The sequence below is a fragment of the Sus scrofa genome, chromosome 17, assembly GCF_000003025.6.
Source record: "Sus scrofa isolate TJ Tabasco breed Duroc chromosome 17, Sscrofa11.1, whole genome shotgun sequence".
NCBI classification, from domain to species: Eukaryota; Metazoa; Chordata; class Mammalia; order Artiodactyla; family Suidae; genus Sus; species Sus scrofa.
Genome location: NC_010459.5, coordinates 46,269,383 through 46,292,866, shown reverse-complemented (window position 1 = coordinate 46,292,866; position 23,484 = coordinate 46,269,383). Strand labels below are relative to the sequence as shown.

At 52.2% G+C, this 23,484-nt stretch overlaps 1 protein-coding gene across 1 annotated transcript in view; it reads right to left on the bottom strand.

Moving 5' to 3' along the window:
* The window catches only part of MYBL2 (MYB proto-oncogene like 2), a 31,685-nt gene continuing 13,138 nt past the window's right edge, over positions 4,938–23,484 (bottom strand). The window contains 8 exon segments of the mRNA NM_001244469.1: positions 4,938–5,469; positions 6,278–6,409; positions 7,650–7,754; positions 9,050–9,163; positions 10,460–10,559; positions 12,508–12,647; positions 14,907–15,332; positions 18,742–19,029. Of these exon segments, the coding sequence (NP_001231398.1) occupies positions 5,341–5,469; positions 6,278–6,409; positions 7,650–7,754; positions 9,050–9,163; positions 10,460–10,559; positions 12,508–12,647; positions 14,907–15,332; positions 18,742–19,029 (1,434 nt within the window). The 3' untranslated portion in view covers positions 4,938–5,340.

Below are 23,484 nucleotides of genomic sequence, written 5' to 3'. Positions count from 1 at the left end.
TTCCAGGAAGAGTAAAGAAACACAAGAAAAAGTCCTACCTGGAGATTTGGAGGAAAGACCAGGCAAGAGAGGAATGCTGCTCTGAATTCCTGGATCTCAGCCAGCTGTTCCCCTCTCCTCCTCATTCCGTGCCCCCGCTGGGCCTGTCTCCAGGAGAACATCTGCAGCAAGCCAGATTCTAGCAGGGACCATCATGAAAGCCCTTGTTAGCAGTGACAGTGACCACAGCAAGCTAACGCTGGGCTGGGAGCGAGGGACTGGCAGCCCCACTGGCCCTGGGCAGCAGGTGAACTTTCCAAGTTCATTTGGAGGATTTCTGGCAAAGGGGGAGCCTGGCAGAAAAGCCCTGTGCTCAGGCAGAGGGGCTCTGGCACAGCAAAGGAGGAAAGATCCAGGGTTGGGGGGAGAATGGGTATGACTGCCCCCGGGGCCGGGTGCCGTACAGATACTAAGTCCCAGCCACAACCCTGAGGGGACAGTATTTTTATTTCCAATATACAGCTAGGAAAAGTGAGTCTCAGAGAAGCTAAATAACTAGCCTTGGTTCACAAGGCTAGTAAGTGGTAAGTGGCCTAATTCCAGTCCTGAATTTGCATAAACCAGAAACGTACACAAGTTCAACGAGGGGAGCTATCCACAACAGCACTCTGTAACACCAGTCTGGAAACACTCCTCGTGTCCTTCAGGAGAACCAGTTACAGTACAGAAAAGTCCCTCAACGGGACACAGTCATGAGAATGAACCCTAACTACCCAGTCAAACCAAGGTAAATCTCACATAAAGCGAAATTCAGTTCACACAACACTTTTGAAAATGGCAAGGGAGTTCCCATCATGGCTCAGGGGTAATGAGCCCAGCTAGGATCCGTGAGGACGTGGGTTTGATCCCCAGCCTTGCTCAGTGGGTTAAGGACCCAGTGTTGCCGTGAGCTGTGGTGTAAGTCACAGATGGGCTCGGGTTCCACGATGCTGTGGCTGTAGTGCTCCGATTTGACCCCTAGCCCAGAACTTCCACATGCTTCGGATGTGGCCTTAAAAAGCAGGGGGAAAAAAAAAAGGCAACCCATTGATGGTGTTTGAGGTCAGGATGGTGGTACTGGTCATGGACTATTTCTGGATCTGAGTACTGGCTACCCGAATGTGTCCACCTGAAATTCATCCAGCTATTCACTTGGGATCTGTGTACTGTCCCATGTTGAATTTCCAGGCAAAGTCTTTAGAAACTGAACCTGTACCTCAGGTAGATGCTTCCTCTACTGCACCCCACTGCTGCCCTGGCTGATCATTATGAAACAGACGACTACAGAGAACAGGGCACTGAAGTGCCTGTCTTGATTGGGCTTAAGTTCTGATTTGCCCACTTTCTAGTAACTTCTGCTCAGAGCAATCCACTGAAACGTGGACACAGACTTCTCCTTTGCAGGGTTATTGTGCATAAGAAAGAAACAAGGAAGCATTTTGTAATAACATCCTAAGACCCCATGTTTTCTGAGCCCCCAGCGTGTGCCAGTGTTCCCTCCAAGCCTTCCACAGCTCTGGAAGGTGAAGGCTTCCCCCATTTTATCGCCCAGGACTTCAAGGCTCAGAGCAGGAGCGAGCCAGGCTGGGATTCACATCCAGGTGTTCCTGATCCAAAGTCACGGCTGCCAGGAGAGCCCCAGAAAGCTTGCCAGATGTTCTAGGCAACAGTCAAGATACAGACATTGTCACAAAGACCCTGGGTTCTAGAATCCTTCCTCCCTCTCATTTCCAACAAAGTTCTGAGTCTCTGAAGTTCCTCCTCCACCCTGTTGAGCCCATGGTAATTGTTCATTTTCTTCTCCAGCTAACACAAGCCTACCTTTCTCATCAGCCAGTGGTTATGGCCATGTTAATGCTGTGTAACAAACCACTCCAATACTTAACGGCTTCAAACAAGGTTCTTTTTTTTTTTCCCCCAAGATTCTTAACATGTGTTGTTTGGGGGTTGGCTACTCTGGGTCCAGAAAAAAGCGAACCAAGAAAAAAAAAAAAAAAAAAAAAACCACACACACATAGTTCCCGTCATGCCTCAGAGGTAATAAACCTGACTAGGATCCATGTGGATATGGGTTTGATTCCTAGCCTCCCTCAGTGGGTTAAGGATCTGGCATTGCCATGAGCTGTGGTATAGGTTGCAGACCCAGCTCAGACTGGTGTTGCTGTGGCTGTGGTTGTGGCGCAGGCTGATAGCTGCAGCTCTGATTTGACCCCTAGCCTGGGAACTTCCATATGCCATGGGTGTGGCCCTAACACACATACACACACACAAAACAAACCCAGGATATTGGATATTTGGACAACAGGATTAATAGAGGACAAAAATGGGACACTGCCTCCAACGCCTACAGACCTCACACTCTTTTTTGATCTATAAGCAACACTGGGAGTTCCTACTGTGGCACAGTGGTTAACGAACCGACTAGGAACCATGAGGTTGCGGGTTCAATCCCTCCCCTTGCTCAGTGGGTTAATGATCCGGCATTGCCATGAGCTGTGGTGTGGGTCGCAGATGCGGCTCGGGTCCCACATGGCTGTGGCTCTAGTATAGGCTGGTGGCTGCAGCTCCGATTCCAGCCCTAGCCTGGGAACCTCCATGTGCCGTGGGAGCAGCCCAAGAAAAGGCAAAAAGACAAAAAGACAAAAAAAAAAAAAAAAAAAAAAAGAAAAAGAAACACTGACAGAATTGATCATATGCTTTACCATAAAAATAAAAGCAAGTTTCGACAAATTTCAAAAATATGAAACCACACAGGTTATGCTTCCTGACCAAAGAATTAAGCTAGGAACCAACACTAAAAAGCCTCCCCACCCCCCTGTCCAAGCTGCCCCAAGCCTTTCTGCCACATCATATCAAAGCAGGATGGGACACTAATTAGCACCTGCTGGGTACCAGGCCTGCTGCTCCCAGGGAGGGGAAGACATGCCCCAACCACGCCTCTCTGAAGGGCATCTGAGACTCAGGCTTGGGCACCTGCCCTTGCCAGACTGTTTTGTTCATTATGTGCTGTAACCTACATACCTCCAGGTCAGCTCCAGACAATATACAGGTAAAACACCTTCATCCTGACCAGCTGAGCCCACGGGCCTGCATCAGTGAAGTCTGATTCCCAACTTATAGCAAAACTCAGCTTTAACTGCTTTTAAACACATCTGACCAAGTGTAGAAACATAAAATCCATCTTAGAGGGGCTTAAATCACCGTCATTGCTGAATCAGAGCCTTGGTGTTCTCTGGAAATAGCTGGAACACGGAACTGACGCACACGGGGGTCTGTGGAGAAAGGGGTTCATTCAGGGAACCACACTCTGAGATAACCCTGGCCTAACCTCCTGTCCCTGAGCATCTTTCTCCCGCCAATCAGCTTTCTTTGGCTCAGTACAAGGGGGGCATGTCTTTCTCTGGATAAAGTATTGCGTCCTCACAATTGCTGCCCAACGGTGGACCTGGTTACTGAATAGCAGTCACTCCTCCCCATCAGCGGGGGTGTTCAAAGGCCAGACAACTGCTTGATGTGAATGCTGAAGAAAGAGCCTGAAAATCAGAAAAAATGCTTCAAGCACCTACCAAGACCTTCAAGAAACGTCTAGGGCCCACTTTACCTGTAGCAGCAAACACACTTGTGGCCACCAGGTGGTGATAGGGTTGCACCATCATTACAAAGGCTTTATTTACTAGCCCAGACTTTTTCCTGAAAGTACCAGAAACCTAACGGAAAAACATAAACAGCTCAAATTAAAAGTAGGAATATCATACTATCCATCCGTTCCTCGCCGGGGCACCTCAGCCCCTTGCTTGCTAATTCCCTCTCGCTTATCGCACTGTCCTGGAAAACACCAGGCTCTGGATCAGTGCAGATGCCAAGTTGCCCAAGGCTGCAGGCCCCGCTGGGGCACTGGGGCCCCAAACTCATGGTCAAACCACAGCAGGACCCTCAGCACTGATGCAGTAGCACCAGTAACCCCTCCCAAGTGGGCTCTTCCCTCTCCGTCCACAACAAATCTTCTCAAACCTCCTCCTACCTCCTAGTAGATGGCCAGCCCTCGTGCTATTACTCCCTTGTCTTCCCTCAATGCCCTACTACCTTTGGCATCTTCTGAATAGATTGGTTGGTGTACGGTCCACCTCCCCTCTTTAGAGTCTAAGCTCCATGAGAGCAAGGTTGTCTGAAGGTGAGGTAGGTTGGCGGAGTTTTCCTTTTTTTGGCTCTTATACCCTCAGCACCAGATCCACGCCTCACCCAGGAAGGCGAAGGAACTGGAGGGCCCCTGGGTGTGTGTTCACCTCATGCACAAAGCAGAGAACAGCTCCAGGGCAAGCTAGTGGGTCTGCGGTTACTGCAACTGCAACCAACCCTTGGGGTGGGGGTGGGGGGGCAGCATGGAAGAGCCCCAGAAATAAGCCCTCAAGGTGGGTGGGTAGGACCTGGGGAGCAGGGCGCTGGGCAGAAGCCCTGGTGGGTTGCAGGACTGTTCACTTCAAATCACCCCCAGGAACTTGTGATGAACTCTGTTGGGAATAGGGGGTGGGGGGTGCACAAGTGGTCCCAGGGCACCCCCATCTGAATCTGATATGGGTACAGAGTCATGGTACCACCCCTAGAGATAAAGGCACCTGGCCCTCACCCTCACCACAGGGCATGATCCCCTATCAGTGCTGGCAGCCCTGCGGGGAGCAGTCAGTGACAGTGCCTGGGTCCCTGCAGGTCAGCAGGGGAGGGAAGTGGGGAGGGGGGATCCAGGCCGAAAGATCAGCAAAGGCACGGGGTATGAAGGAGGCACGGCCCAGCCATGGGACAGCCTGGAGCGTCCAGCTCGGCCACATGGGCTGCAGGAGGGAGGTGGAAAGAGGAGAGGAACCAGGACACAGCCAGGATCAAACCAGGCTCAACTGTTTGAGGAGGAAGGTGGGGTCCAGAGCACAAGAGAAAGGCAATTTTATTCTTTCAAGAAAATAAATGTACCAACAGGTTGAAGGAAATGCTGGCCACGTCCCCTGTCCTAAGCAGAGGTCTGAGATGAGGTCAGGCCTGACCAGGGCTGGAGTGAAGCTAACGAGGCTCCCTGTGCACTGGTGGGGAGGACAGGCCAGCTCAGAGGTGGGGCTTTGTTCTGTTAGCACCAGGAACCGCCCGCAGCTGCAGCCGGACTCGGAGACAGGACAGGGGGCGGCCCTGCTCTGTCTCCACCTGAGCAGTCTGGGGAGGGGCTGGCGGCAGAAGGCTCCCTGCAGGCGGTCATCTGAGTGAGTCTCAAATTCACGGCCCTGCCTTGGCCCCCCAGCCCCCTGTAAACATGAGAACAGGCTTGTGACGGCCAAGTCCCTAGGACAAGATGAGGGTCCGAGAGGTGTGGCTGGGCTTCACACGACCCAGGAGCTGCCGGGCTTTCTCCTGCATGAAGAGCTGGTCCCTGGTCCCCCCGCAGGCCACCGTCTTCCAGGCGCTGGTCATCTGGGAGGAGGCAAGAAGGTTACCTCCAGGTAGGGGCAGTGGACACTCCCAGGGGAGCCTGGCGACCTGGCCAGGGAGAGGTAGGGACATTTCTATGACCCTCCCTTCCTCTAGAAGCCACAAGTCTTTTTTTTTTTTTTTTTAGGGCTGCACCTGCAGCACATGGAGGTTCCCAGGCTAGGGGTTGAACAGGAGTTGCAGCTGCCGGCCTACACCACAGCCACAGCCACACGGGTCTGAGCCATGTCTGCCACCTACACCACAATTGGTAGCAATGTTGGATCCTTAACCCACTGAGCGAGGCTAGAGATTGAACTCACATCTTCACAGACACCATATCAGGCTCTTAACCCCCTGAGCCACAACAGGAACTCCATAGAAGCCAAAAGTCTTTCTGTGCTCGCCTCCCCCTTTCTGGTGGACCTGGGGAAGTCACACAGAGGCAGAGCTGGTGCCAGGCGGCACCAGCTTCTACTTGAGGAAAAGCTACAGCCACGCAGGCTGGCGAGAAGCAGAGGGGTTGACACCTGCAGGTGCTGAGAGGAGCAGGCAGGGCATCCCCCCCAACCCCCCTTCAAGGACCAAAGTCACAGAGACAACGACTCAATTATGAGTGAGGCCACATCATGAAGGAGGGCTTTGTGGACGGAAGGCCTCCAGTACACAGGTTCCCCGAGCGGGGGCGTCTGGACAGAGATGTGAGGCCTGCGTTAATCAGGCAGCAAAGCCACAGAAGAGCCTCAGGCGAGGCAGAGCCTGTGCAAAGACCCACAGGCACAGAGCAAGGCCCCGAGGCGGATGCACTCACAGGGGCAGGAGCTGGAAAGTGGCCGCGGGACTTCTGCGCTGCCGGCTTCTCGGGCTTGGCTTGCAGGAAGCCCTCGTTGAGCAGGCTGCTGTCTGGGGTGAAGCCAGAGGAGCTTGGTGGGATGTTGGTCGGCTGAAACCAAAATCAAGTCAAAAGCTCATCATTCTGCCATGAGCTCTTCGTGGGAAGGAGAAAAGGAACCCACAGGCACGTCCCAGCACCACCACCTGCAGGCTGTCAAGATCTTGGGCAGGACATTAACTTCGTGCTAAGCCAGTTTCCTCCTCCAGATGGGAGTTCATGTAAAGATTAAGCAGGAAAATAGCTGTAAAGTGCCTGCTTCGGAGCCTGAATCTTAGTAAATGCCCAACAATGCTGGTTCCTCATCCCATGCTGATGAGATGAGGGTGCTTCATCCTAGGACCAGAAATACCCAGAGGCACCTTCGTCAACAGCACTCACAGGGAACTGCACAAAGCAGCCCCAGGTCCGTCCAACCTCCCCCTCTGCTCAGCTTTACCCTCCTCATAGTCTGCTGGGCCCGGTGCCCTTATTACAGGCAAGATCCTGAGGCTCAGGTGCCTGAGATCCCAGGGACCAGGTGCAGTGTCAGGACTTGTCCCGGCCCCACTCCACCTCCTGTGCTCTTAAGCACTTGCCCTAGTTTTCCTTCTGCTAATTATGTAACTCGCTCGAGGAGATGCAGGCTGCAGGTCTGGCTGGAAGGCACTAGGTCTCCAGCATGGCCTGGATGCCTGGCCAGAGCGAGGCTTCTCTGCAAGGCCTGCAAGAGCAGGAGGCGTACCGGCAGGTGGACCAGACAGGCTCTGGTCAGGCAACCCTTTGCCTCCTGAGCATCACCACAGCCCTATCTCTACCTGGAGCCAGTGAAAGAAGGGCCCACAGGGTCCGCTGCAAGGATCAACAGTGTGGCACTGTTCCTGGGGCCCGGGCCCCGTGAAAGCAGCAGCCCCCTTCCTGATGTCGGTTGGGAAGTGGCAGTACCCACACCAGGGCTAAGGTGCCCTGATCACCTGAGACATATGGGGTCACCCCTACAAGAATACAAAGGAAGGCTCTGGGGATCCAGAAACCAGTTGTCAAGCATATTCTAGCAATCACCTCCTGCCAAATAAACCCTTCTGTGAAAGACACAGCAGGGCTGCCTGGACTGAAGCCGGGGTGGGTGCCCCACTCCCCCTTCCCCTCCAGCCCCCTTCCTGCTGAGCCTGGCACACGACTCCACCTCCAGGTCCTCACACTCCAGGGCTCCAGAGGCAGAAGGCCTGAGAGACGCCATCCGTGCAGCCCTCTGCATCTGCGGGGGAGTAGGGGCGGCCCCCCCAGGTCGCTTCTCTCCCAGACCCCTTACCAAGGACAGAGGCTTTGGCAGTGTGGACATCATCAGCTTCACGTCCTCATCCACGATGTCCAGAGCCAGGGACTTGCGGACTTTCTTGATGGGGCTCCGCCGCAGCTGAGGGGGAGGAGATGGTGAGGGCAGACGTTAGGATCCCTGGGTCACCGCCAGTGTCTGATGACGCCTGCCCCAGCTGCCCTGGTCACAGAAGTGGGCCCTGGGGCGGGGGAGCCCTGAGCAGGCCCGGCTGGTGAGGATTTTCTGGGGGAGGCCTGGGGGACACTTTGGCCCCGTCGCAGACTGCACACAGGGCAGACTGTTCTGTCAGATGTGCCGGCAGGGAGCGAGGACACCAACACCCCCCAACCCCGTCCCAAAGGGAACAAGCACAGTCACAAATCTCTACCACCCTAAACACGCTCCTACACGGCCCAGTTACAACTAAAACACCACTGCCGGTGAGTGACATGGAGACTAAAACCTCAGACACAGGCTGTGACAGGAATGCCCTGCCTCATCCCCACGCCGCCTAAAAGCAAGTCAGGGGTCGGCGCCAATACCTGAGAGGGGCTCTGAGACTAGAACTTTCCCCCCGACCCAGCACTGTGCCCCAAACACAAGGCGCAGAACCACCTGCCGACAGAGAAGCCGGGGCGGGGGGGTGGGGCGATCCCGGTCACACTTTCTACCTACACACCCCCAGGCCCAGCCCAGTGGGTCCCTCCCAGCCTGGCTGCCCACCTTCTCCCCCGCCTGCCACCCGTACACACTCCCTCTTCCCCTCTCCCTGGGAGAAAGGGGCACAAAGAGAAGACAACACAAATCCACCTGCTGTCAGGAAATGACACAGGCTGGGCAGTGGGAGGGAGTGCCCAGCGCGGCCCTGTCCTGCCCTCTGCGCTCAGGTGTCCCTGCCAGCTCTCCACCTCACCTGAGCCCGCTGCCCCCACTTGTTCATGTGGCCTAGATGCCTGCCGGCTCCATTTAAAGGATTTCCCTTGAAATCCTCTTGCCCTTTCTACCCCCTTCATGCCCCTGGGCGTTGCCGTATCCGCACATGGACTCCAGGAGGGAGCAACCGCCTCTGGGTCTCAATCTCCCTCTATCCGCACTGATGCGGAGCCCACATCAGAAGAGTGGAAACGATGCTGAACAGCTAAGGCTTCAGTTCAAAGGGCAAGAGGCAGGGTCCCAGGCGCCAGGGCCCCACCTTGGTTGGCTGCATGGACAACTGCTCTGGGGGACAAAAGCCGGGGCTGCAGCTCCACGCCCCCTCCTTCTGAGCCTTCCGTTCACCAGCTGCCCCAGACCCATTCCCTCCCTGCCACCGATGGCCTCCACCTGGCTCCACGTGCCCCTGGCCAAGCCTCCCAGGCTGGCAGCAAGGGCACCCTACCCCGCAGGCCACTCACCCCAGACTTCCTCTTCTGCTTCTCGGGCCTGGCTTCATCCTCGATGGTGAGCTCAATGCCGGCCTCGGAGCGCAGCACCTCCTTCAAGTCCTCCTCCAGGTGTGGGGTCTGGGGCTACGGGCAGGGGCGGGGATGGCCCAGGTGAGGTTCCGCACCCTGGCTGCCCTGGGCGACACCGCGGCTGCCCCAGGCGATGCTAGAAGGGGCCCAGGGCCTCCCACACACCAGCCATGGCCGTTAACCGTCCTGCCTGGACAAGCAGACACTGACATCCACGCACCGAGGGCCGCCTGGGCCAGGAGGGTCCCCCCTTCACCACAGCAACCCTCACACAGGCCCGGGCAACAGCTGTCAACTTCCACAGGCAGAAATGGAGGCTCAGAGAGAGTGAGAGCCAGGCCCAAGGCCACACAGCTATGAGGTCAGAACCTGGACGCACCCTAAGTCCACACCCCTCACTCCTCCGTCTCGCACTAATGGGGACCTTGAGTCCACTGCCCTTTCTCAGGCCTGGGGGTTTAGGCAGCAAAGACCAGGGGAGGGAGAGAGCCACTGAGCAGAAGGTGACACGACGACACCTAAGAAGTCACTCTAAAAGCCCCCACCCACTTTATCACTGCCAAGGTCAGATTACCCTCTCAGACGTGGCCGGAGAGAAGCCAGACCTCTTATTATCCCGGAGCCGAACCCCACTCGGGCAGTTAAGGGCAGTGCTGATGGTGCCTGGCCTAGGGCCTGTGTGACTCAGGCAGCTGCGTCACAAGACGGGGAATCACGGCCCCACAGGCCAGACCCCAGCAGTGAGCAGGGTGGGGAGTTCGCTGCAGGCTTTGTCCACATAGACCCGCCTTTCTCCCACTTTCGGCTGGTTTCTAAGACACTGTCCGTCTCAGAAAGCCCAGGGGAACCAGCTCTCTTTTTCCAGTGGGGTAAGCAGGACCTTCTCACGAACTGGAGGAGCTGGTGGAAGAAGGGCAGCTCTCACACTGCAGGGGAAGAGCCCCAGGAGGCGTCCCCTCACCGGCTGGCAGCTCCAGCCTAGCCAGCAGGGAGCATCTTGTAAAGAACGGGCAGTCGGCCTCTGAAGTTTGAAGAGCAATTCGCCACTTCCCTGAACCAGCCCCAGCACCCAGCAAGTCCTTCTCCATTATGGGCCTGTTGGTTACACATTTATGCCTCTAAGTTGGTCTCCACCACCTCGAGCTCCTCCAGGACCAGCACCGGCCAGCACCACCCAGCAGGCGCTCAGGCAATGCTGATGAACTGGTAACGCAGCCTGAGGGGCCCCAGTTATAAACTAGGATATGTGTCACTTCCCAGGCCTGCTGGGAGACTCCAGTGAGGTCTCGGAGGGACAGGGGTGCTGTGAACCACAAATGGCTGGAGGACCAGGCTGACCACAGCACATACCAGGGGCTTCAGTGGTCCGTACTTCTCCAGAGCGTTCTTGAATGGCGTTGGCGTGTGGGGAGTGTTGTCTACGGAGTACTTCTGATCTGGGGTTACAAACCTGCCAGGGACAGACAAGGAGGCTTAGGGACAGGGTTGGGGAGAAAGACCAGCTGCCCGGCCTCAGGCTGCCCATGATTCCCATACCCTCAACAAAACTACAGACCCACAGATCCAAGCAGCTCTATGAACACCAAAGATAAGAAAAAAAGAAAAATGCATCACAGTGCTTCCGAATCAAACTGTTCAAAACTGACGATAAAATAGTACAAAAGCCCCAAGACAGGAGAGCATCATCTTTAAAGCAAGGAGAAATATTGCCGACCTAGAATTTGATACCCAGCAAAATCTCTCTCAAAAATTAAGGCAACTTTTCCGATACAGAAAAGCTGGAAAAACTCACCACCAGCAGGCCCACACTACAATGTAAAAGCGTGATCTTCAGACAGAAGGAACGATGTGCATCTACAGAGGAACAAAGAGCACTGGGACTGCTTCTTAGTGTGGGAGAACCCACAGAGGCTGATGCAGCAGCAGCGGATTAGGAATATGGAGGAGAAGGTAGGGGAAAGAGAGGTATTCACTCCTTTTGTGGTTTTAACTCTTTAAGAGCTTAGATTTAACGTCCAGGATTTTGGCTTGAATAGAGAATCATTTCTCATGAAACCTACTTATGGTAAATTTTAGACCAACCATTGAGAGGCTGATTTCTTTTTTTTTTTTTTTTTTTTTTTTGGTCTTTTTCTAGGGCCGCACCCATGGCATATGGAGGTTCCCAGGCTAGGGGTCTAATCGGAGCTGTTGCTGCCGGCCTACACCACAGCCACAGCAAACGCCAGATCCGAGCCTCGTCTGCAACCTACACCACAGCTCAAGGTAACACTGGATCCTTAACCCACTGAGCGAGGCCAGGGATCAAACCCGCAACCTCATGGTTCCTAGTCAGATTCGTTTCCACTGTGCCATCACGGGAACTCCAAGAGGCTGATTTCTGATGAAAGGATTCTGACATTTTTTTCTGAAATCATGTAAATCATTACAAAGACTATAATTCCTGAGCTGAGGAGTTCCTGTCGTGGCTCAGTAGAAATGAATCTGACTAGCATCCATAAGGATGCAGGTTCGATCTCTGGCCTCACTCAGTGGGTTAAGGATCCGGCACTGCTGTGAGCTGTGGTGCAGGCCAGCAGCTACAGCTCTGATTTGACCCCTAGCCTGGGAACTTCTATGTGCCACAGGTGTGGCTCTATAAAAGACAGGAAAAAAAAAAAAAAAAAAAAAGACATTCCTAAACTGATTCCTGAGTTACAACTTAACTGGTGAAACAGAAATAGCAGTGCTTCTCCCCAGCAGATGTAACAAGCAGAAGAGCAGTTAAGCAACTCCCTCTACCCTGGAATTCAAGAGTCATATGACACAAGAAGTCAACTTATTGTGAAAGCACCTCCACAGAAGCTCACAGGTGAGCAACCTGCACAGGCTTGAAGGTGAAGTGTGTGCTTCCTAAGCTCAAAAGCCAGGGGCACGACCATCCCTCCTGATGAAGCACCAGAGACAGAGAGAACCAGGGGCCCTTGTGTCCTTCACATGGGCCCCTCGAACACAGTGGCTCTGCACATGAAACTTATAAAGGATGCAGAAATCACATCTTTCATGGCAAGGTCAACCCTCCCTTTCTGAGATCAGAAAACCATCAAATTAAAGAAATAAAAATGGGGAAATTCCCTGGTGGTCTAGTGGTTAGGACTCAGCACTTTCACCCCTGAGGTTCAATCCCTGGTCTGGGAACTGAGATCCCACATGAAACCGCTGCACTAGGTGGCCAAAAACAAACAAACAAAAAAACAAACAAAGGTGAAGCATCAGCCGATGCTGACAAAAGTGAAGAGGAATGGGGACCAGGAGGAGGCTGCCTTCTTGAGACAGTCGCAGGTGTTTTTCCAAGGTGTCCCTCCCCAGAGTCTCCCCCAGGCTGGCCACGCTGGGGGAGGGGCCGGCCCGGCACTCACGCGGCGTGTTTCTGGTGCAGGGGTGTCTTGTCCCGGTGCAGCGGTGTAGTGACTACCACTTTCTGGCTGCACACGGGGGTGGACGTCAGCGACGGGCTTTCCAGCTCCAGTGTGTCCTGTTTGTTCCAGAAGTTCAGAAACTGCCAGGAAAACAGGAAACAAGACAACGTGATGACCTAAGAACTCCCAGCCAGCAGGCACTAGAGAGCAAAGGCCAGGACAGTCCAGCAGCAGGGCTGAGTAGACCCCGGGCCTGGCATCACCATCCTCCCTTTGCAGGAAGTCCACCTCCCACCCCCACGTGCTACTGACAGACGTACTTAAGGCAAAGACGGCTGGTTGAGACCAGCTCCTTTTCAGAAGGAAAAAAATAGCTCTTATGTGATCCGTGACAGACAGGGGTTGATGATGATGGAGGCGGTGACATTAACAGACACACCTTCTCACGCCAGAGCAAAGCAATGCACAGTGAGAATCTCACGTAGTTTTCACAGATCCTCTGAGATGTCCATACTATTATGATTCCCCTTTTACAGATTTGGATTCTGTAAGGTTTGGATTCTGGCCCTGGATGCTAGAGGAGGGACTCCAACCCAGCTCTGAGCCAAGTCTGAGGACCACCTCTGCCCTGAAAGTGCCCTTGGACGCGCGGGGCCACCTGCAGCCCTCAGGCCCAATGCCCTTGATGGGCTTCCTGAGCAGGGCAGCTGCACTCCCACACCCTGGGCTGCTGTCTGGGCAGCTCTGACCTGGCTTTCTTCTCTCTCCAGATAGCAGCCCTCCCATGAGGCCCACTGTGGGCTGAAGTGTGCTCTTCCCAAAGTCACATGCTGACACCCTAACCCCCGGTACCTCAGGCTGTGCCCATATTTGGAGGTGGGGCCTTTAGAGAGGTGATCACGGTAAAACGAGGTCACATGGGTGGGCCCTGACCCAGGAAGACTGGTGTCCTTAGAAGCTGATCAAAGAAGGCGAGAGATTATAAGAGCAAGAGGTCAGGAATGCAGACCCTGTGGGAAGACCGTGGGAAGACACAGCAAGGAGACCACCATGGAGAAGCCCGAGAGGCAGGAGAAGAACCCTCCCTGACCACACCTCCATCTTGGGCTTCCAGCCTCTGGAATTAGGAAAATAAGTCCATTGTTTCAGCCACCCTGTGTATCATACTTTGTCACGGCAGCCCTAGCAAACTAATGCAGGGCCCTTACAGACACACCACAGACAGACAGCCTGACACGTGGGCCTGGCCTCAGTCCCTCAACAGCAGATGAGGGGTGGCCCCTGGAAACGTGCCACCTCTGGGCCTCACTTTCTCTTTGTTTTCTGGCCACGCCTGTAGTACATGGAAGTTCCTGGGCTAGGGATCGAACCCAAGCCACAGTTGTGACAAGTCCTTAACTTGCTGAGCCACCAGGGAACTCCTGGGCCTCACTTTCTCCTGTCCTCAGAGGAGGGAGAGCCATTCCTCCAGTCCAACCGCCCCTATGGCCCGCAGTGCAGTGCATTCTACTTGCCCAGGCTGTATCTAAGACCCTCCAAGGCCCCTGGTCCATCCCCCCCCCACCGCCCCCGGCCTCCCGATCCATCATTCCTCCTGGCCCCCATCCTGACCCTAGCCCTGCTCCCCCAGTCCCCCCACCCATCACTCCTAGCTCTGGACTTCACACCACACTCTACTCTCCCCTGACTCTATGCCTTTATTCAAGTCCATCAATGGACCAACAACCCCCAGCTGAGACACCACTGAGTGCCTCCCCACTCTAGGAAAGACGGGGTCCCCTCAACACTGTGTCTACCACAAGCAGCGCCTGGGTAGTACTCAACACAAGGCGCTCTCAAGGCAGTAACTGCTTTCCCACCTGCCACGTTCCCCGAACCAGCCATCCTCTCCAGGGCAGGGCTGGGCCACGGGCCCTTCGTTCCGCGGGGCTGGCATATGGGCTATGATATCGGTGCTCAGCAACCCATTCTTACACATGCGCCGTCCTCCTCCCTTCTGGCCCAGTTATCCCCCGCCCCTGGCGCCAGCACCCCCTCCTGCTCACAGGGCCCTTCCTGGCTGACACACTCCTGTGGACACACATCCTGGCTGACACACTCCTGTGGACACACATCCTGGCTGACACACTCCCGGGGACACACCCCCCCCCCCAGATGCAGCTAATGTACCACAAGCCTCCTTCACTCCCTTTGTCATGTTCATGTGGATCCTTTTTTCCTAACTCATCTTCCTATCAGCAGGTAAGCTGCATAAGGGCAGGGCCAGGCCTGTTTTTCCTCTCCTGCGTCTGCAGCACTGGGCCCAGGGCCTCACACAGAGCAGACTCTAAACCAGCACGTAGGGGCCCTGGGGCACTGTCACCGGCGCCCAGTGAACAGTTGGGGTAGGGTCCACACACCTGGGAGGGCGAGAAGGGCAGGGTCTTGACGGGTGTGCTCTTCGGGGTGAGGCTGTTGCAGGAGTCCAGGAAGGACAGGCTGGCGCTGTTCTCGGTGACGGGGGACAGGGCGACACGCCTCTTCTTCTGCCGCTTGAGCACTGAGGGCGGCGTGCCAAGGCCCGAGCCCCCCACGTCAGTGCTGGGGGAGATGGGGATCAGCTCGCCCCGGCTGCTCCGGCTCAGGTCCGAGATGGTGTGGCCATCCAGGCGGTACTCGGTCACACTGGGCACCATGATGGTGGCGGCAGCAGCCTGGCGGGGCGCTGGGGCCTGCTGCTCCTGCTGCAATGGTTGTGGCTGCCCTGGGCTGCTGTCCACGCTGCCCTCTGCAGACGGCTCCTCGGGGAGGTCAAATTTACTCAGGTCACACCAGGCGTCAGGGTCCTGCCCAGAGAGGGGGGTTAGGAATCTCTGCTTCTCTACCAGCTGATACCACAGGACTGATTCATTAAAGGAAAAAACACAAGGGCCAAGTGCGATCCCACAGCCCAGGAACAATTATCATTAACACTTTCTTGCCTTTCCTCCTGCTGTATCGCACTGGGAACTGTACCTAGTCACGTATGATGGAGCATGATCATGTGAGAAAAAAGAATGTATACATGTATGTGTGACTGGGTCACCTTGCTGTACAGAAGAAACTTGACAGAACACTGTAAACCAGCTATGATGGAAAAAATAAAAATCATTAAAAATAAAAAATAATAAACAAATAAACATTTTCTTGCCTTTCCTCGGAGATTCTTCTAGGTCTGTGTCTGCGTTTGTTAACATAACTGGTCAGGTTGTGCATGTGGCTGCTTGCTGTTATTTACAAAAATGTTCTGTGCGTTTTTAAGATAAACAAGAAGCATAAAGAAAACTACAGAGAAAACTCACATACCCATCAATAAGCCTAAGAAATGAAATCTCATTGCTAAAGCTCGAGGTCCACTTGGCACATCCTCCGCCTGCCACACAGGAAACCACTGCCTGAACTTGCTACTGACCATCCCAATTCACTTCTTTATTAAGGACCACTTAAGCGTGTCCCTAAATACTTCATGTTTTCAGTGTTTTTATCCTCAGTACAAATCATTTCTATATCAGTTTTTTCCATTCGAAATTTCTATAAAGCAGGAATAATGATAGCACCTCATTCTATGACCTATGAGTTTAATGTTTACTATCAGCAAATTAGTTATTACATGTGGAAAAAAGGTCAACTTTTAACTATTTTAATAGCTATAAAATATTCCATCATTAGAATACTGTTACTTAATTATTCTTCTTCTGAAGGATATTAGATTCCTCCCCTCATTCTTAAAAATTAAAAACAGTATCTCTAGGAGTTCCCATAGTGGCTCAGCAGGTTAGGAACCTGACTAGTATCCATGAGGTTCAATTCCTGGCCTCACTCAGTGGGTTAAGGTTCCGGCATTGCCCTGAACTGTGGTGTAGGTCAAAGACGCGGCTCAGATTCCAAGTTGCCATGACTGTGGTGTAGGCTGGCAGCTGCAGCTCTGATCCAACCTCCAGCCTGGGAACTGCCATGTGCCACGGGCGCGGCCCTCAAAAGACAAAACAAAAAACAAAACAACAAAAAAAGAGTACCTCTGTGAACATCTCGGATATAAATCCTCTCCTGCGTTGACAGCCATTAACAGAAGGCTGGAAGTTAAGTCGTGGGCCCAAGGCTGTGAGCAGGTTGAAGGATCTTGATTCAACAGCCCTGTTCCTAAAGGGGGCACTGCTGGTAACTCCTTCACCCAAGCTGCTTCCAATCCCACAGCCACCCTGCTAGAGAAGCATTACTTTCCCCTCTCACACCGAGAAAACCAGGCCAGAAAGGATGTGATCAGCCTGAGGTCACTAGGTTTTAAGAGCAATTCCTAGAATTGCTCAAGTCTTTCTGCCTGTACCGAATAAATTACAACCCAGCCCAAGAACTTCTGGAGACAGAATTTTCCACTTTGGTTCTTGGAGGTCTGGCCCTGAATAGGCCAAGACCCTAGCAATGATTTTTTTTGTCAATTTCATTTTAGGGCTGCACATACGGCTTATGGAAGTTCCCAGGCTAGGGGCTGAACTGGAGCTGTAGCTGTTGACCTGCGCCACAGCCACACCGGATCTGAGCCACACCTGCAACCTACACCGTGGCTTATGGAACGCCAGTTCCTTAACCCACCAAATGAGGCCAGGGATCAAACCCACATCCTCACAGAGATATCAGGTTCTTAACCCGCTGGGCCACAACAGAACCCCCCGCCAGCAGGGATTTTTGGTTCTTGGGGCTTATAGGAGCCTGGCAGGTTCATTCCTGAAGGTGGAGGCCATCAGGGCGGTGCTGACTCTAGGCCCACCTCCCAGCAGCCAACCTCAACTTTGTGGAGGCCCTGGAATTGGTGGCATCTAATAGACCAGAGCACATGCTATGAGGACTGCCTGGAAGGACTGACAGCAGTGTTTCTGTAAATACTGAAACTCCCCATCAGCTGCCGAAGGTCATCACAGAGAGAGCCTGAGCTTAGAGCCAGAAGCCTGACTCCTGGCCCTGGCCCTCACCAGCTGTGTGATGCTAGACAGACCTCTCTTAACCTCTCTGAACTTGAGCTGAGGCCACAAGCCACTTCCCAGGCTGTTAAAGGACTGGCAGCATATAGAGGTAGCAAGTAACAAGCCTGGCACATGGTAGGCACGCAAATGTTAGATACTATCATTGCTGAAGAAGCCTTGGGGTCTGGCACACAGCAGGTGCTCAAAAGAACAGTCTGGGTGTGCAGGGAGGCTACACTGTTAAAATACCAGAAGTGCAGGACACAGAGTGGGCCCACTCTGCTCAACCCTCCCCTCAGAGACCGAAGGAGGGACAGTCTGTGGTGGCCCCGGGACCATGTGCTGAACAGACTGACAAACACATCACTACTCTGAAATCCCCTGGAGTGGAGGGGAGCCACAGTCCCAGCCACTGCAGGCACGAGGGTCTGAGCAGAGCGCCCACAAGAAACCAAGCTCACTGTCCAACCCCTCCCTGGGCAGGACAGTGGAGCACAGCACCGTGGTACCTCACTCGCTGTGTGACCTTGGGTATACTACTTGATCTCTCTGAACCTCAGTCTCATCTACAAAGCACAGAAAGGACACCCCTCACAGGATACCATGAGGACCATACAGTAATCTCGCAGCCTAGCATTCAGCAGATATCTAATAAATGTGTCATTATTCTCAGCCATCGAGGGGGAAACTCAAGTGGGAAGGCGAGTGTGGGCACCGCCCACTGAAGCCCTCTGCCCCCTGGTCACCAGCTTCTTGTCCACCCTCCTGAAACCTATTCCTGATGAAGCCGGGAGGTCACATCAAGAGGTACGTCCCACAGTGGGGTGCTTTTCAGAAGCTGCTCTACCTGAGTCATCAAGACCCACTCACCACTCCAGCCCCAAACCCTGGCCCCTCCAGGGGCCTCCCCAGGGACACCCAAACATCTGTGCTGCCATAAACACCCCACCCTCCCGTGCTGCATCATGGCCTCAAACACCCTTCCCCACCCCTCAAGAACTCTGTCCACCACTCCCGCTGGGGAGCCCTCCCACCTCCACCCAGTGCTACACAGGAGCATCAGGAGCGTCCCAGGGCAAGGACTGCACAGCCACGGTCCTGGTGTCACCAGGACCTGGCGCTGGGCTGGGCACTCAGCATCCACTCGGCCATGTCAGCGAGACAATGCATGGATGGAAGACATCTGCCTAGGAGAGAAGCACTCTCTGCTGGGGGTGCCCTGGGCCCCCCCACTGTGAAGCGCTGTGACCAACATTACCGACTCGATCAAGTCCAGGGCTTCGGAGAGGCTGGACCCCACAGCAGGGATGAGGAGGTTTGCGGCCTCCACCACCCACTTGTAGGGTAGGCTGGTTTCCGGCGGGGAGCCCTCCTGGTCCTCACGCTTGGGGAAGTCCTCCAGGGGCTCTGGTGTCCGCACCCCGTCCGGCTCTGCGGGGACAGGCTCCTGCTCCTGGGAGGGGGCGGCTGCTGTGGCCTCCTCCTCACTGCTCTCCTCCTCCTTCAGGGCAGGGAACGCTGGGGGCCAGCTGGTCACAAGACTCCCCTGGTGGACACAGGGCACGCAGTTTGCATCTCTGTTATAAGATATAAACTATGCCATATTCCAGCTAAAAATGCACAACCTGATTCTAGTAACAAGGAAACTCAAGTGAACTCAAACTGTAACATAACCAGCCTCACCTTATGCTTCAGAAATATCAGCATTGTGAAAGGCTAAGAAAGGCTGAAGAAGTGGATGAAAGAGGTATGACAACAAAACAGTGTCTAATCCTGGATTGTACTGTGGACAGGAAGAAAATGGAATATGGACGGCAGACTAGTTCAAAGCCCTGAACCAATGTTAAGTTCCAAATACGTACTGTGGTTACACAGGTGAATGTCCTTATTTTTAGGGACCATGCACTCAAGCATTAAGGCATAAACGGCACCATGTGAGGAACTAATTCTCAAATAATTCGATTTAAAAAATACATATAGGAGTTCCCGTCGTGGCGCAGTGGTTAACAAATCCGACTAGGAACCATGAAGTTGCGGGTTCGGTCCCTGCCCTTGCTCAGTGGGTTAACGATCCAGCGTTGCTGTGAGCTGTGGTGTAGGTCGCAGACATGGCTCGGATCCCATGTTGCTGTGGCTCTGGCGTAGGCCGGTGGCTACAGCTCCAATTCAACCCCTAGCCTGGGAACCTCCATATGCCACGGGAGCGGCCCAAGAAATAGCAAAAAAGACCATATATATATATATATCTCTCTACATATATATTTAAGGGATCCAGTGCTGTCACTGATGCAGCACAGGTTAGATCTCTGGCCCAGGAACTTCCACATGCCAAGGGCTGGCCAAAAAGAAAAAAAATGTATACACGGAGAGATAAAGCTAATCTGGCAAATGTTAAAAATTATTAAAATCAGTAAAGGGTATATGGGAACACTCTTCTTATAGCTTTTCAGTATGTTTAACATTATTTCAAAATGAAAGTTTGAAAAATGATTGAAATCATCTGCAGCAATAGGGTTAACTTGACACGTTAACCTGACAGTCCCTGAGGATCCTTATAAACAGCACATGTGATTAACAAGGGCCTGAGCCAGAGTGAGGAGCAGGGTCCCGTGTGATCGGCGAGGCGGTGGGCACCGTGGAAATCAGGGGGAGAACATGAGCTCTGGACGCAGACAGGGCTTTGCCATTTCCCAGCCCAGGCAGGCTGTGAGATGAGGGTCAGTTTCCTTGCCGATAAAATGAGGACACTGAGGTTTACTAAGCAGGAAGGTCTCATAGATCAACAACTGTGTGAAAACCACTCAGCTGTACTAGTTGCTATCACTGCCATCATCGTCAAGGGAACAGAATGGAAAAGGTTTGTGAGATAAGCAAAGGAAGAAAAAGAGACAGGGAGTTCCTGTTGTGGCTCAGAAGTAACGAACCCAACTAGTATCCATGAGGATACAGGTTCGATCCCTGGCCTTGATCAGTGGGTTAAAGGATCTGGCGTTGCCGTGAGCGGTGATGTAGGTCGAGAATGCAACTTGGACCCCAAGTTGTTGTGGCTGTGGTGTAGGCTGGCAGCTGTAGCTCTGAGCCCTAGCTTGGGAACCTCCATATGTCACAGGTGCAGCCCTAAAAAGGACAAAAAAAGAGAGAGATAGGAGCTGATCTGATTTAAAAACTTTTAAGTGCTATAACAGGCCAGAAGAATGTCATGAATACTATTTAAAAGCTACCAACAGGATTCCTACTTCAGAAAACAACCACTTTGAAAACACACTTCAGCAATTTCTAATAAAGGTCAGCATATACTTATCATATGATCCGACAATCTCAATCCTCGATATTTACCCAAGGGAAACGAAAACTTAGGTTCACACAAAAACCTGTACATGTTTATAGCAGCTTCAGTTTTATTTTTATTTTTTTTTAGGGCCGCACCTGTGGCATACGCATGTTTAAAGGCCAGGGGCCATATCAGAGATGCAGCTGCCGGCCTACACCACAGCCATAGCAACTCTGGATCCAAGCTGTCTGCGACCTACACCATAGCTCACAGCAACGCCAGAGCCTTAACCCACTGAGCAGAGCCAGGGATCAAGCTCACATCCTCATGGATACTAATTGGTTCGTTTCTGCTGAGCCACAAAGGGAACTCCTGCAGCTTCATTGTTAAACACTAGCTGGCACCCATGAATGTCCTTCAGCTGGTAAAGAGATAAAGTGTAGTAAGTCCACACGAAAGAATATCACTTGGCCACAAAATGGAACAAATCATTAATACACACAGCAGAAGGATGAATCTTAAATGCGTTACACCAAGTGAATGAAACCAGACGTGCAAGAGTACCAATTATATGACTACATTTACAAGACACTCTTGCAAAGACAAACCTACAGAGACAGAAAACAGGTAAGCAGTTGCCAGCAGGTGGCAACTACACTTAAGAACTGTAGGGGGTGATGGAAATGCCCTAAATCTTGACTGTGGTAATGTTTACATGTCAAAAGAACTGTCTCCTGAAAGCGGTGAATTTTACTGTCTGAAAATTACACCTTTATAAAATAAGGAGGAAGCTATCAATAAAAGGTGGAAAAGCAGTTATTATATGATGAAGGAGTAAAATACTTAACGTAGAAATAAAAGTTCACAAATGACTGAGAAAAAGACAAAGACAAACTAATACATTAAGGGAAAACAGTCAACTAGTAAAAGAAATCGAAATCAAGCAATGACACTCCCCTGTTGCTCATAAAACTGGCAAAGATATTTTGTACAATCATAACCAGTAGGGACTACAGTGTGGAGAACGGCACAGCCCCCAGGGTGGCAATTTGGTGATGCTTATGAAAATTTTATATGTCCACGCTGTTTGACCAAGCATTCCGCATACGTAAATAGGCATGTGGACAAAGAATTAAAACAGTGATGTTCACTGAAGCATATATGGTGACAGATGTACGGTGACAAATGTTCATCAACAGGAAATACTGAGGCAGGTAGTCACGTGGATGCATGCGCTTTGATGCATTCTTTGATATGGCCATTGATTAACATTTGTGGCTTAAGGGCTCCAGGAGGAACAGCCCCACAGGGCTTATTTACTATAGGGAGGGTACCTACGCCCAGATGGACATTAATCCATAATCCCCTATGACTCAGTTTACAGAAGAAAAGGGCAAAGACTATGAGACTTACGGGACATTTCCACCCCTAAGACCCTATTGGATAAGGACTGCTATCAGTAATTGAACAAGGCCAATAAGGCCAATGGGAGAAAGCCACATCTTTCTGGACCCCACGTTGGTACTCCCCCATGTTTAAAGGATAAAAACCCCTATAGGACAATAGAGAAAGGGGGCTCTTCTTCCCCTTCCCAGCAGTCTTGGGAGCTATTTGCTTTCCTGTAATAAAGACTTTGCTTGCTTGCTGCCTGTGTGTTCCTCGGAGTTCATTCTTCGATTGCCATCAAAAAGATCCCGGACTCCCGGTATCATCTTTCCAGTATCAATAGACAAAATGATGAGATATAATGGTGTAAAGGTCTGTATGCATACAAGGTCGAAAGATTTAAGTAGATTTTGTAAGACAGTAGACATAATCTCATTTTAAACTTAGTACCCTCAATAATAATGTTGGCAAATACATTGAACAATACATCCTCTCTGGAAGTTGAGATTTACAGGCTGGGCACATGATCTAGCAGAATGTATTAAAGTTTTTTAAAAATGTGCCCATCCACCTGCAGGAATTTCTCAAGAAACAACTGAGCCAGGGAGCAGTGATTTAGCTACAAAGACGGTCATTCAGGTTTTGTTTCTAACAGAAAGTGGGAGGTAACTGTAATTAAATAAATTAGCAGCACAATAGAACCATTAAAATGAGAGTGGAGAGGCTGAAACCTGAAGCAGAGGGCTCAGATCAAGGGCTGGGGTTCCTCCCGTTTCAGCAGAGCCAACTCTCCCCACCGCAGAAGTCTGGCGGGTAAAAACAAAGTCAAGAAAACTGATTCCCAGCCAGGGAGGACTTTCTGATACTGTCCGCTCTGCCCTATCCTGAAAGATGACCCCTCTGTGTTTGCTGATGTGCTTTGCTTCCCTTTGTGGCAAGGATGCTTTTTCTTTAAACAGAAATATAAACCTGGAAGACACATTACTAAGAAGTGAATTCCTCTGGTTGAACAATGCAAGGGGAGCCAAAGGGGCGGGTCCTTTTACTTTTCAATTTACACCTTTCTTGGCTATTACCCCTTAGGTGCTTTCCTATTTGGGAAACAAGGGAGTCTCTGAAGCTTAAAAATCCAGAAATAGAGGCAAAAACATGATACAGTGCTTCAGCAGAGTGTTGTTACAGTTCAGCAGAACTGGAGCAGTGAACAAGTTATTAGCTTATCTAGCTGGTACCAAAAAGGTAGGGGGAGTGTTAAAAAGGATTATTCAATAGTTCACGATTACTTGGAGTTCCAGTGGTTAACGAATCCGACTAGGAACCATGAAGTTTGGGATTCGATCCCTG